Here is a 15447-nt window from a genome sequence, read left to right as displayed (position 1 = left end):
ATTTAGATTTCCAGAAAATTCCTCAATAAATTAAAGATTACCTTTTTTTGGGGGGGGGAAGGGGGCTGTCCTTTCCTTTCTTTCTTATTTTATTTTTTATTTATTTACTTTTAAAGACTCTGTAACCCAGGCTGAGTGGAAAAGTTTGTTTTTTTCACTTTTTCTAGGTCTCCTGTCTCAGACTTGGTAGGAACTGCAAGGGATTTAGAGCTTCAACTTGGAGGTTTAAAGCCTCCATGTTTCCTGACTCAGCCTTCCCTGCACTGGGGTTTACTAGCATGCACCACCCTGAGGGAGGGAGGGTCTTTCCATATCATCCAGTCAGAACTCTAGGTCATGACCCTCCTGCTTCTATTTCTGCATCCGGAGCACTGAGGTTACAGACATTCGCCAGCAGGACAAGCTTGAAAGTCTACATTTTTAAAAAGGAGGAGGGGGGCGGGCTTTTGATTTACTTGAGAACTCAGCATTGAGCCATCAATTATCTGCTGAGACCAAGAGAACTGATAAAATAACTGTCAAAGAGAAGAGGGTGGAGAGAGGAGGAGGAGGGGAAAGAGCTCAATTGGACAACAGGAAGACAGGAAGTAGAAGGAGTCATTTACCTATAAAAGAAGTCGGCATCCATTCAATTGCCGCCTTTGTCTTCTCCCAAGCCTGCCTGAAAATGTCATTCTTCGGCCAGGAGACTTACAACCAGGTAACTTTTCTTTCTAAGAGAATTGATTTTCTCTTGGGAGTTTCTCTTTTACTCTTTCTAGGTCTCCTGTCTGGCTTCCCAGGAACTGCAGGGGTTTAAGGCCTTAATCTTGGAATCCTCTCTGCTTGTTAACTTTTTTTTTTTTCCTACATGCTTGACACTGCATTTCCTGGGAGTAAAATGGAACTGCTTCCTAGATAAAGTAGTAAATTGTCCCAGCAAGGAGTGCTGTACCTATGGTAAAAACCTATCGCAAAGGTGAGCGAAAATTAAGTGGAAATTTTTGATAGCTTAAGCATTTAAAAAATGAAGTTTTTGTTTTTGTTTTTTGTTTTCCTCTAAGGAGAAGTAGCCAGTTCAATACTGCTGATGCCTGGTTGGTGGGTTTCCCCATCGGGGCTTGTGTGATTCTAGGCTTGATAAGGGCCACTGTACCAAGCTAGAAGACAGAACTGGCCAGGCCAAGGCATCACTGCTTTTAGGCCTCATCATGATCATTTGACTTGGGGGTTTGTTTTTGCTTTTTGTTGTTGTTTGTTTGTTTTATGATTGTTTGGTTTTTCCAGACAGCGTTTCTTTGGATGTACTGGAACTTGTTCTGTACACCAAGCTGGCCTAGATAGGCCTGCTTCAGCCTCCCGGAGGCTGCGGTTAAAGGCATTTGCCATTACCCTACTACTGGGTTGTTTTTTACAGTAACAGGAGCGGGTTTGTGTAGGGAGAACTCTGAAAAGGCGCTATACAAATGGAAACAGAAATTTTCAAGTTTGAAAGTACAGATGTTGAAGAGATTTCAATGGGACAAGGGAGGGGAGTGGACCAGATCTTCAGGAACTTCCTCAAGGAAGCGTCACTCCCTAGTTAATGCTTTGCTTTTTTTGAGACTTAGGAAGTCCTTCCACAGTGGCCTGGTAGTTCCTAGCATCCTGCTTCCTTAGTCTTTTTCTGATTTCAACACTAAGTCTCTGGCGATCATTGAATCCAGCAGCCTTGCCTGGAAAGTAAGCAGAATCCCCCACTGCTTCTTTTTGCAGAACCAATCTGAGGGAGACTTGGATGAAGAAAGTCTGGTTTTAACGCTGGTCCCATATACTGAGGAGACAACCACAGAATATCCTACGGAATTAAATGATTCAGAATTAAATGATTCGGAATTAAATGTTTCTTCAACCATAGACCACAAACCACCAGGTATCATCAAACTTAAGAGTCCTGGAGAAACTAGTGTAGGTTTGAGATGGATTTCTCAGTAAGACTTTGGGAAGTCAAAGAAGAAAAAGTACACTGTTTTGATACAAGGATCATTTCGTTGCCTTGGCTAGCCTGCTGATTTCTAGACCAGGCTGGCCTCAAACTCACAGAAATCCTCCACCTCCTCCACCCTCCAACACACCTCCAGTTTTACCTCCCTGGGGCTGGGGTTAAAGGCATATACCACCATATCAGGCAGGCTTTTTTGTTTCTTGTTTGTTTTTAAAGAGCTCTTAACCGGTTAAGACTTTGGGGTTTATTTTTGAGTAATTTTCTCCCCTCAAGGCAGAGTTTCTCTGTTTAGTCCTAACTGTCCTGGAACTCACTCTGCAGAACAGGCTGGCCTCAAACTCAGAAATCTGCCTGCCTCTCCCTTCAAAGTGCTAGGGTTAAAGGTGTGTACCACCACATCTGGCTTGCTACTGGGCTTTTTATTTAACTGAGGATGGACTGAGCTCCTGATCCTATTGCTTCTAGGCTGTAGGTGCTCCCATTATATTCGTTTGACACTAAGTGAAGTTTTATCCATGAAACCCAGACGCCTCCTGCAGTACGTGTGCCTCCCAACTGAATGACATCGATAGTCCTGATACATGATAAGCCAAAGAGTTTGTTTCTGTAGTTGTCGTCGTCAAAGCCAATTAAACCAGCAAACAAATATGCTTAATATTCTTAAGCGCACCTGCCTTTTAATCTCAGCTCTTGGGAGGCAGAGGCAGAGGCAGAGGCAGCGGCAGCGGCAGAGGCAGATCTGAGTTTGAGGCCACCTTGGTCTACAAAGCAATTTCCAGGGCAGTCAGGGCTACATAGAGAAACCCTGTCTCCAAAACAAAACAAACAAACTAGACAGAAAAAGGGAATTTCAGCTGTCTAGAATGCATACTGGCAGATAAAAACATGATTAAAATAAGAATTTTATTTAGAATTTAGAATGTAAGTGTGGGTTACTGTCCCGGGTCTCCTATTTTAAGGGGTGTGTGCTCTTGGTCAAGTGAACTCCTCAGTTTTTTTCTCTCATAATTGGAGGAAAACAAAAAGAAGCTATCTTTATGTACAGGGTGGTTTATGAGAGTAATTGTAAAGCAGTCACCGGATGCTATTGCTTTCTTCCTATTCTTTTCTCAGTCCGCTCTCAGGTGAGGTATGAGGGAATCAAACATCCTGCAAGAACCATATTAGGCACCTGTCCTCCGCCCACCCTGCCTCCGATTAATGAGGTGTCCCGGAACACTCTTCGGGAGTGGTGTCGTTATCATAGCTTAAGTACGGATGGCAAGGTTAGTGCCTCCACTTGGACCCCTGTTACATGGGCTGAGTATGGACAGTTTGGTCATGTTTTAACTTTATTTTTATTTTTTTTTTATTGATTTCCTTAGAAAGTTGAGGTTTATTCAAGACTTTGGAGACATTCATATTCAAAACAAGAATGTGTAAGTGATGGCTATGATGATGGGGTGAGGGTGGGCTCTCCCCGTGGGGTGAGCTGTTTCACTGAAATTGTTCTATGTAATCTCCCCTTGAAGGCAGGGTTACTGACCTTCGGGAGAACCAAATGTGTGGTTTGAACTCAGATGGCTGGCCCCTACCTTTAACCATTTTTATTGTGTTTGTTTGTTTTTGTCTGTTTTGTTTTTGTTTTTTTGGGTTTTTGTTTTTGTTTTTTTTTGTTTTTTTGTTTTTTTTTTTTTTTTGAGACAAGGTCTCCTGGTATAGCCCTGGACAGCCTGGAACTCAGAGATCCATCTGCCTCTGCCTCCTGAGATGAAAGATGTGAACCAGCACACACAGCAGGATGTCTGGAATGGTCTCTTAAGTGTCTTAGGCTGGCCCTCAACCCTGTGTGGCTAAGCAGATACGAACTGTGAATGCTCTATCTTCTACCTCCCAAGTCCCTTGATTACACGCATGAGCCATCGTTCCTAGCAGTAAACTGCTGAGGCAATCCTTTACAGTGTGGTCCTCCTGCCTGCCTCAGCCTCCCCTGTCTAATCGCTGGGATTACAGGCCTGCATCACTCTGACTCCACATGTATAACGTTCGAATGTAGTCCAGTAAGATTATTTCGTATTTAGACCTACCCCAAACCCTCTGAGACAGCAGCAGTTTTCCATCTCGATAGGGTTTTTGTTGCTTTCAAAACTGGGTATGGGAGGGAGCTGGGCATGACACACTCCTAGCATCCTAGAACTGGGGGTGTGGGGGCAGTAGGGTCTACATACAGTTCAAGGTCTTCCTCAGCCACACAGTAAGTTCTAGGTCAATATCGATGTCACCTCGAGATAACAGCTAGATGGGTTGCAAACTTCAATCCCAATACTTGGGAGACTGAGGCAGGAGAGTGGGCCACAAATTCAAGGTCAGCCTAGGCTACAAAATGAGACCAAAACAAAAAACCCAACCACAAGCACAAAAAGGAACAAAACAAATTCCCCCAAACAAAGGAGTGATTGGGTTCTTGTAGTTCAGCCTGGTCTTGAACCTGTGATCTTATCTTGATCTTTTTTGTGCAATGCGTGCATTTTGTACATATGTGCACATAGAGGCCAGAAGGAGGCTTTTCGTATCCTATCAGTGTGTCTACCCCTTTGTGGTGCTCAAGTTTTCTCAGCTCTTCTGAAAGCCAGCTAGCACCAGCAAACCTGCCTCCTTCCCCCCAGGAGCTATAGTAATAAGCATTCTTGGGGACACCCACCTGATTACACATTGTTGCTGGAATCCTAACTCCAGTCCAGTGATCATCCCCAGTGAGCCATCTGTCTAGACCAATCAGTGCTTTTGGTTTTAACTGCCAAAATATTCTCCCCTTTGAGAACCAACACTGTAGGAGAAGTAGCGCTTCAAAAATGGTGAAATTTGCATATCAACTCTGAGCACTTTTGAATACTCGTGAATTCCATTTGCAGTATATTCCCAACACACCTCTTGAGGCCAAAAAGCTGTGTCCCAAGAAACCGAAGATGGTCTTCAGAGGAATTGGGCCTCCAAGCAGCTGCCAAAGTGAGAAGCAGGAGAATGGTGTAGTGGAAATTCTAACGTCAGCTCAAGGCTCCACATTCGCAGCCTGGGGAAGAATTGCTATGAGAGCTGCTCAGTCTATGTCTGTGAATCGTTGTCCTCTTCCCTCTTCTGTGGAGGCCTTTCTGCCAGAAACCGTTGGTAAGACCTCCCTAAAGATGTGAATGTTACTCTTTTATAGAAGCATGGTTAAACTCTGAAGACTTGGTTAAAGTCTGAAGAGGTTCCTGTGGTAGGGTGGTACATATGTGTAATCTCAGCACTTGAGAGGTGGAGGCCGGCAGGTGGGTAGTTCAATGTCATCCTTTATGATGATGTCAAGGGCAGCCTGCTTAATCAGAGACCACATTTCAGAATGAAGTGAACCTAGAATAGTGGTTCTCAATTTTCCTAATGTGCAACCTTTAGTATAGTTCCTCATGATGTGGTGACCCCTACCCATAGAGCTTATGTTGTTGTTACTTTATAACTGTAATTTTGCTACGGTTATGAATTGTAATAAAAATATTTTTGGAGATAAAAGTTTATCATATGGGTCGAGACTGACAGGTTGAGAACCACTGATGTAGAGGATAAATATGACTCACATAAGACTTCATTTTTAAAGTTTGCTTTGCAAAGACAGGTGGATCTCTGAGTTCAAGGCCACCCTGATCTACAGAGTGAGTTCCAGGACAGCCATAGTTACACAGAGATATTCTGTCTCAAACAAAACAAAATTCTGGATGGCATAGCTACACAGTTTCATTGTGTTGGAGTCTTCTATTCCATCAGTCTCTAGGTCAGGACCTTGGCACCTTAGAATCGCTTTGGAGAGTATCTTGAAATCAGATCCCTCTAGGATCATTCTTCAGAATTATATTGGCTCTCCATCTTCTTTTATGCTCCCATGTGATTTTTTATTTTTTGAAAGTTTGGAAAGTATATTGAACCTCAGGTTTGCTTTCGAGAGAAGAACTGTGTTTATAATATTGATTCTTTCAGTGTAAGACCATGGTGGGGGGGGGGGGTCCTATCATTTCACTTTCTTGGTTTCTTTTGTTCCAAAATATGTATGCATGTATGCATTGAAGCAATTGTGTATGAAATTTTTCCTATCAATCATGGCTCTTTTAGTCAGATCAGTGCAAGGTAGTATACTACAGATAAGTGGACTCTGAGTTAGAATACTTGTGCCAGTTCATTGGAGAAAATGGTATTTAATACCATAAATACTGACTACCTCCACTGTTACAGGGAAAGCAAGGGTTTGTTGGGGTTGGCTCAGAGGGAAAGTCTTTTGTAGAATTCTTGAGGTCCTATATTTAACCTCCATATTGAGGAAAGAAAGAAAAGAAGTATTAAGGATAATTCTGTAAAGTGACTGAGAGGTTCCTGTAGTCAGCAGCTGTCATCTGACTGGTTTTCCATGCCTTGCTCTTAATTTATCTTTTTCAAATACTTAGTCTTTCAGTGCACATTGCATAAAGAGTTTTTATAGTAGATGAGCTATCAGAAAATGCATTTGACTTTTAGCCAAATGTAAGAGAGCAAATTCAAGAGTGGTTTACTGAGAGGTGGTGGGAGTTGCCTTGATTTTGCTGTCTGTTTGCTTGTTTCTACTCAGGAGTCAGATGGTGTGTTGTCCATGGCAGGCAGTGCCCTGCAGATAGAAAAGGCTGGGTTCGCCTGCAATTTCATGCTGGTCTCACCTGGGTTCCAGATACTCCCCAAAGGATGAATTTTCTCTTCCTGTTACCAGCCTGTGTTATCCCAGAACCAGGAGTGGAAGATAATTTGCTATGTCCTGAATGTGTTCACAGGTAACCTCTTAGTACCTCTCTAGGCATGGGAAACTGAAAAACAGAAAGATGTCTAGATGAATTTCTGAATAACTGAGCAGAAGCCTCAGAGCAACCACCTTATTTTTCTAATTTCCCATTTTGGTCAGATGAAAATAGCTAACAGAATTCACAAGTGTGGCTTTTTCTCATAAGTCTGAACCATGTGCCTGACAAGTGTGGAACTTAGACTGTTATTAGGGGTTAGGAATTTAACTCAGTGGGCATAGTACTTACCTCACTTGAATATGAACCTGGATTCCATCCCCAGCACAGTATAGAATCTGAGGTAGAGGCCAGCCTAGGCTATGTGAGACAAAGCCCCAAGGAAAGTGTACATTGGTCTTATAAATATTGTGAGATATTTATCTGAGATATATTTATTTTGTTGGTTTACATCACTGATTATGTTTGAGGACACAGGCATGTCACAGCCATGGTACATGTGATTCACAATAAAAAACCAGGCCCTCATGTTCCCTGGTAACAGGCACATTTACCTGACAAGACATCTGCCAGCCCTGAATTAGACTTCAGAATTCAACATCTGTCCATGAGTACAAAACAACTTTCTATGCTTTGAGAATATTTGGGCGCATGGAATATGTGAACTCTGAGAGTATAGAGGCAGCCTTAAGTGTAGCTCTTCCTTCATTAATCCTAGCATTCATGAAAACCACCTCAGGGATTCCAGAGATGGGTTCCTTATTGTTTTGAGTCAAAAGGTCTAGACTGGCTTCAAACCCAACAGAGATCCATCTGCCTGCCTCAGCTAGTGCTAGGATTAAAGGTGTGTGCCACCACAGCCAGCTTTAATCTTTGTTAAGGGAAGACTATGGAATCTTTAAAAATTTTTTCTAACATTTGTCTTACAGCAATAATAAGCTCATGAGAAACTTCAAAATGAGGAGCGGTAAAATGAGGAGCGATTCAAAGAAAAATGCCCCACCACCAAATATGCCACCTTAGACAATGTCAAGATTTTATTTCGATCTGAAGGGAATGGAAGAAGCAAAGAAAAAACATTCTGTGTTCCCTCGAATGGCTAAAAATTCTGGACATCGGTCTTCAGAAGCCCCTCCTCCTATCTCTTCCAGCAGAATGGAGACTCTGCAGACAAATCAGGATCCATTACTGTAATAACATTCTGCCGAATGTTAACATCTGTGGCATCTCCTCATGGCCTTGTGCTGGATTTGCTAAATGCTTAGCTATCTGAGAAATGATATTGTTTTAGTGGGTTTGTTTTGTTGTACTTTTTTAAATAGATTTTTATGGTGGGGTGTTGGGGAGCAGTTTCAAATTAGGAAAATAGAAAGTACTTTTTATAGTTTTTTTTTTCCCCTTGATTAAGGCTTTATCATGTAACTCTAGCTGGCCTGGAATTTCTAGGTAGACCAGAAACTTGTCTTCCTAAGTGTTGGGATTTACATGCTTGTACCACACTTCCTAGCCAGTACTGACTAGTCAATATATTATTGACTATAGTATAGAGTTCACTGCTTGTGCTAAACAATCTTTAACTGTTGACAAGTGTCTAGAGTGCCATAAATTTGAAATCATATAGTATGCTCCCTTTCAGATTGGCATTAGGAGTAGGTATGGGAGAAATATCCATGTTCTCGATTGATTTTTTTTCCTTTAATGCTGAGATCCCATTGTCCAAGATGTGTTTTATGAATTGATGCTATACTGGTGGACACCTAGTTGTTTCATGACAGCGTCTCTCGCAGCACAGGCTGGCCTTGAATATATTTTTAAAATGTATTACTTTTTTTTTTCTTTTCTTTTCTTTTTTTTGGAGCTGGGGACCGTACCCAGGGCCTTGTGCTTGCTAGGCAAGCGCTCTACCACTGAGCTAAATCCCCAACCCCAATGTATTACTTTTTAAAATGTATTTCCCACAGTGGTCACACTCATTCTCATTGTCTTCTCTTATTGCACGTGTAGCCCCACTAATCCCTCCACTGGGGCCACTCACATGGACTTGACCACAGAGAGCTATTCGCTGGTGCACAGACAGCTCACCAGCAACTAAACTGTGATGGCTCTCCATGCCAGTAGCTTCCCGGGAAAAGCAAGGCTCCCACGAACCCCTTGCCTCTCCTTGGCTGAATGGGCTTGGTTTATCCTTGGGACTTCATTTCCTAAGTTCTGAAGTATACCACTGTGTACAGTGCTGGGCATTTAACCCAAGGCTGTGTGCATAGTAGCAAGTCATATACCTTACTTACACAGCTACATTCTCAGCTGTAAATGTGTGGCAGGGATAGAGACTCTTTGTCGAGCCCAGGCTGGCCCCCCAAATTCACAAACATGCCTCAGTGTCTGTTCACTCATGCACATAGGACTGAGAGTTGCATCTTGTGCCTTTGGCTTGTTTTTAGGAACTCATTGTGTAGCCTAGGTTGATGCCAAGCTCTTGGTCTTGCCTCTGCTTCCCATATCGCCAGAGTTAAAGGTGCCCAGATTGCAGGCATGCGGCGGTGATGTATTGCTGGCATTAAACTGAGTCTTCCATAGCTTTGGGTGGCTTTAAACTTTCCTTGCAGCTAAGGGTAACTTTTGAGCTTCTGATCCCCTTTTTACCAACCTAGTGCTGGCATGGGTATGTACCACCATTTCCACTATTATGAAATGTTCCTAAGGTTTTTTTCTGTATGCTATTCAAGCACTTATATATTGGGCTATATCCCCAGCCTAGCATTTTACATTCTGTTTTTTGAAATAGGGTCTCATTCCAAACCAGGTTGCTCTCAGATTTATGTTGTAACCCAGGCTGGACTTGGAACTAATTCTCCCTCAGCCTCAGTGTTCTCATACAGAGTGACATGCATAAAGAGCATAGATGTGTACAGATTCTGCAAGACCCAGGACCTAGGCAGTGGAAGCTAGAGAAGGAGCACAAAGCCATCCTTATATATGGTAAACGGCAAGTTGAGGCCAGATTGCCTCAATCTTAGAATTTTGGGGTCACATGAGAACAAACAACAAAAGAAAAAAAGAAAGGAGAGCAGAACCAAAGAAAGGAGGAACTCAAGAATCATGTGAGGGACTGGAGAGAAGGCTGAAGTTAAGAGCAATCACTGGCTACTCTTCCAAGCGTCTTGAGTTCAATACCCAGCAACCGCATGGTAGCTTATAACCATCTATAATGAGATCTAGTGCCCTCTTCTGACCTACAGGCATATATGCAGGCAGAATGCTGTATACATAATACTTTTTTTTAAAAAGAATCATTTGGACATTTAAAATGGAGGTAGAAGGTCATAGTTACTCAAGCTTTCAGTCTGCCTCTGAGTTTAGAATTGCAATGTAGACACCCAGGCACCTGTCTCCCTCTCCATGCAAATTGAAATATTGTTACATTGTTGAGTTCTGCGGATTGGTACAATGGATTCCTTTTTCCTCAAACTACCCAGAGGCAGAGGCAGCATAGAGTCTTGCCCTGATTCTGCCTCCCATCCCCAAAATCAGGAACCTGTGACTGCATTGGTTATACTGGATAATCTCAAGTCGTTTTTCCATTTCAAGGGCTTCAATTTTCAGAGCCTGGTGGCACAAGTTTTTAATCCCAGAACTCGGTTAGCAGAGGCAGGCCTTTCTCTTGAATTGTAAGGCCAACAGAGATCCTTTCAGGACAGCCAGTGCTACTCAGAGATACCCTGCTTAAAAAACCCGAAAATCTAGAGCTTTAATTTAATCAGATTTTCCAAGTCTCTTTTGCCCTTCTCAGGAACCAAAGAATAATTTAGAGGAAAAGACATCTTAAAAATCACTGTCTTCAAACAATTCAGTCTCAGAATTTACAGAAAGTGCCTACCAGAACTTTAGGAACCAAGAAAGAAACTTCTCACAGTATAGGTCCAGAAACTAAGCAGTGGTTGGTGTTATCAAGGTGGTCAGAAAAATGGGTGTTTTGATGAAAGGAACAGCATAAGATAAGACCTGAGCACGGGGAGAATGAGGTTTGTTTCAGTAGCTCTGATGAGATCAGGGCTATGCTCAGTGCAAGGAGACAGTAAGATGATCCTATCATAAACCACCACGCCCCCAGCCCCTGGTTAATTTCTGTTTCTTGTATCAGGGATAAAATCAGGCCTTGTAAGCAACCTCTGTACTGACAATATTCCTGGGCTCTAATCCATATGAAAGCTGTTTAGTCCCTAAACAGCCCAGTTTGCTATCTACTTTTCCATCCAGCCTACATTGTACTAAGCACCACTCAGAATGAAAGCGAAGCGTGTAGAGCCAGATGTGGTGCCTGACTGTAATCCTGGCACCTGGGAGGCAGAGGCAGGTAGACATCTTTGTGAGTTCCAGGCTAGCCAGAGTTTCAAGGTGAAGTTCTGTGTCTGAAGAAAGGTGAGGATACAGAAGCATGAGGTTGGGTATACACATGTACTTAGTCATTTTGCCTAGACTTGAGCATCTTGAGACAGAATCTGTGTTTGTGTGTGTGTTTGGGTGGTGGTGGTGGTGGGGGCTATCCTGGATCCAATCTCTTTGCAGACAGTCATGTTAAAAGTAAGACAATATACAAATGCATTTCATGATAGCGATTTCACTCCTTTCTAATCTTGTTTATGTATATGTTTGTCTACATGTGTGTGGAGTCATCACAGAGGCCAGAAGAAAGTGTCGGAGCCCCTGAAGCTGGAGTTGTAGGTGACTGAGAAGAGGTGCTTAATGTGGTGCAGACAACCAGAACTTGGGTCTTTTGTAAGACCCATAGGAATCAGTTTAACTACCTGGGACTCCCCTTATTCTGGACTATGCAAACATCTCTTTTAATAATGCATTTAAACAGCCTAGGACCCTCACTCGCACATATACCTCTTTCTGAACAATGTACCTAACAATATGTTAGCAATCTAGACACCCCCCCCACTTCCTTTGGGGGGCTCGTACACCTCAAAGGTGTGTGAAGATAAGAGGGTCAATTTAGGGGAGTCGGTTTTCTCCTACCGTGTGGTAACTGGGGATCAAATTTAGGTATTATCCTTGAAGGAGAAGGCATTCGTAAGCATAATGCTTCCTTGTGTACGTACCTCATTCCCTTTACCTGTTGGACTCCTGAGCTGTTTCTATTTTCCAGCTTATTGATGTAGTAAACATGTTAGCATTCTGCTTAAGCTCCACCCCCACAGTTATCTGGCAACAGCCAGCTATGCCTGACACTGTGGTCTTGCTCTCTTTATTCTTCCCCACTTCCCCCTTTGTCCCTTCTCTCCTCGTTCCCCTCCCACTTCTCTCCACGTGCTCCTGGCCTGCCTCTACGCCTTTTCTACCCTCTCTCTGCCCTACTGCCCTCTTAACTCCACTCCCCATGCCCTGAATAAACTCTATTCTATACTCTACCACCATGTGACTGGTCCCTGCTGAGGCACCCCTTTCCCCCAGAACATAATCCTCCCCTCTATCTTTTATAAATACAACAAAACACAAATGGTTTATTGACATAAAATACTTCAGGTATGATGTACTCAAAAGCAGGATACCTGGGTCATCTGGTTTTGGAGTTTGAGGAACCCCCATACCAACTTTCATAGTGACACAGACTTATGTCCCCAGCAGCAGTATATAAAAGTCCCCTTTCCACCCTCCTGAGCATTTGTAGTCGTGTTTCTTCTGGCGGGTAGACATTCCAACTGTGATGAGTTGCAAGCTCAGTTTAGTCTAATTTACATTAGCCAACTGGCGGAAGATGGTGAAGTCTGCTTCAAGAATTTATTGAGACACGATTGTAAGGCCTTTTGTTGTAATTTAACTTTGCATTAGAAATATCGCTTGTCTTTTCAATGGTGTATTTCATCAAGATGGTGATTATACTGGTGTATTTTGTGGTACCCAACCAGGCTGTTAATATCTGTAATTCGTGTTCCATGGAGAATTCTACAAAGGAAGTCTATGGGGGCAATTATCCCTTCACTGATAATTTTGATAATGTAGCTAAAAAATTAGAGTTTTCTTAGGCTAATCCACATGGCCTTGGTTCTCTCAGCTATTTCCTGCCTCAACTACTATTTTCTCCAAGTGATCATTCAAAGGGTAATTCTATTTCCTGCTGGGCATGGAGACTAATGCCTGTCATTTTAGCACTCAGGAGGTGAGGCAGGAGGTTTACTGTGTTTGAAGCCAGGTTGGGATACAGTGAGATTACTACACCCCTCTCCCACCCCCAAATGATAATCATTCTATTTCAGGAATCCTCTTTTGGGTAAATAGCTTCTTTTGGTGGGGTGCTTATTAAATATATTTTAATGTAGGCTAATCATGAAGGCTAAGAAAGAGATTAAAATGAATGAAAGACACACCTGAGAATGTGGGTTTAGTGTCTCTGATAGTTTCATGAATTGCTCCTGATCCTCCTGCCTCAACTCACTGAGTGATGAGTACTAGGGTCACATGTGTAATCCATTACACCGATTTTCTGTGGTGCTAGAGAGCCCACCCATGGCTTTGTGCCTAGTAGCCAAGTGCTCTAACAACCAAACTACACCCCTAATACTCCAAACTCTGTCTTTCTACTCTGAAATCTCAATCATCTGGCTTTCTGAGACCCTTCACATTGGACGCCATTTAAGTCTTTGAATTGAACACCTGGATTCCTATGCTGATTTAATTCTCAGAAGCTGACTCAAGTTTGATGTGGTGGAATATGCCTTTAATCCTTGCACTCAGGGTTGGAGTAGGAGGATCAGGAGGTCAAAGCTGACTGCACAGAAAATTCCAGTTTGATCTAGGCTACTAGAGACACTACCTTAAGAATGAGAGACAGACAGAAAAAAACGCCTTCAGCTGGTCTTGTAGTGCACACTTATAATCCCAACATTTGGGAAACAGGCAGGAGAATAAGAGTTCGAGGCCTAGCTGGGCTGTAGATTGAGACCTTCCTTCAAAAATGCAAACAGCTGGGCGGAGGTGGCACTCGCCTTTAATTCCAGTGCTCTGGAGGCAGAGGCAGACAGATCTGTGAGTTCAAGGCCAGCCTGGTCTACCGAGTGAGTGCCAGGACAGCCAGGGCTACACAGAGAAACCTTGTCACAAACAAGTCAACTCAAGTAAAGCCTAGTATTCAGTTCTTAAAATCCCATTTCATTTGGAGTTGGCAAAGATGTGCTTCCAAGAAGACTAGACACAAATTCTTATTGAACTGAGTGGTTATGGCACACACTTTATCCCAGTACTTGGGAGATAGAGGCAAGTGGATCTCTGAGTTCAAGACCAAACTGGTCTACAAATTGAGTTCCAGGAAAACAGAAAAAAAAAAATTGTTATTAATCTTTTTAACCATTTTTTTCTTTTGCTGACTGGATTTTTTTTTTCTCACAATATATCCTGATTATGTTTTCCCCTCCCTTTACACCTCCCAGTTTCTTCCCACATAATTGTTGAGACAGGATCTCATTCTGTAGCCCTCTCTGGTCTGGAAATCAACATGTAGACAGACTGGCCTTTGGCTTCTGAGATTACGAGTACATGCCTCAATGCCCAGTTTATCATTTTAAAGAAACCAGTGGGGCTGGAGAGATGGCTCAATGATTAAAGAGCACAGACTGTGCTCCTATAAGTCCTGAGTTCAATTCATAGCAACCACATAGTGGCTCACAAGCATCTGTAATGGGATCCAATGCCCTCTTCTGGTGTGTCTGGAGACAGTTAAGTGCACTCATACAAAATACATAAATCTTTTAAAGAAAACAAAACAAATTAGTAGTCTGATGTCTTCTGAGAAATGCTGCCTCATAGTTTTGAGGAATACTATTGAGGGCAGAATTACAATAAAACATTTCTTATTTATACCACCTGGCTGACCCACTCTCAGAAAAACAAAAACGTGTACTTTCTCTCACATGCACATCTTTTAAATGGGTTTAGTTGTATCTATGTGGATGTGCCTGTGGGAATTTGCATATGAAATGTGGGTTCGGATGGGTTCAGATTGCTGGGCGGGGTGGGGGTGGGGGCCCCTGAAGCCTGAGATCCAGGCTGCTGGGAGCCACCTTGTGGATGGTGGAGAGAAGCAAGGCCATTGCAAAGGTGCAGCTGGTTGGCTTGAAAGTGGGAAGGGGGTTGCTGGGGACAGGAGGATGGGTGTGGGGGGTAGACAGGGACGATGCTGGGCAGAGAAACAACAAAAGCATAGCTTGTGTGAAAAATGGCACAATGCAACTTAATTCCTTGTAAACTAATAATTAAAAATTGATAAATAATAAATAAAAAAATTAACTACAAGCACAGTTATATATTCTTCAGCTTTCTTTTAAGTGTGCTGGTGCTAAAACTCCATTGGCGTGTGAGTGACAGGCAGGTTTGCACACTGTTTGGGGACTTTAGAGTCAAACTGGCACTTGCTATTCATGTCTTTGAGCAGCCTTGGCTGTCCTGGAACTAACTGGTAGATTTGTTTTTTGTTATTTTAATTATATGTATGTATGCATGCATACATGCATGCATATAGGAATGCAAGTGTCCACAGAGGCTGAGGAGTCAGATTCCCCTGGAGCTGGGGTTATAAGACCATGTGAGCCACCTGATGTGGGTACTGGGAACAGAACTCAGGTTCTCAGAATAGCATGCGTTCTAAAACAGAGTCATCTCTCAGCTATATTCTTTCTCTTTTAAGATGATATCTCTTTCTACATAGCCATATTTGGA

The 15447-nt window shown here is 42.7% G+C and overlaps 1 protein-coding gene across 1 annotated transcript; it reads left to right on the top strand.

Annotated features, from left to right (window-relative positions):
* Positions 1-339: 339 nt before the first annotated feature.
* Dppa2 (developmental pluripotency-associated 2) lies at positions 340-12382 on the top strand. Its single transcript, XM_039088709.2, has 7 exons — positions 340-700; positions 1735-1891; positions 3077-3228; positions 3328-3381; positions 4855-5107; positions 6573-6768; positions 7662-12382. The coding sequence occupies exons 1-7, from the start codon at positions 668-670 to the stop codon at positions 7753-7755; spliced, it is 939 nt and encodes a 312-aa protein (XP_038944637.1). The 5' UTR covers positions 340-667; the 3' UTR covers positions 7756-12382.
* Positions 12383-15447: the final 3065 nt, after the last annotated feature.

Source organism: Rattus norvegicus, chromosome 11, assembly GCF_036323735.1.
Source record: "Rattus norvegicus strain BN/NHsdMcwi chromosome 11, GRCr8, whole genome shotgun sequence".
Taxonomy (NCBI): domain Eukaryota; kingdom Metazoa; phylum Chordata; class Mammalia; order Rodentia; family Muridae; genus Rattus; species Rattus norvegicus.
This window is presented reverse-complemented; position numbering and strand designations above follow the sequence as displayed.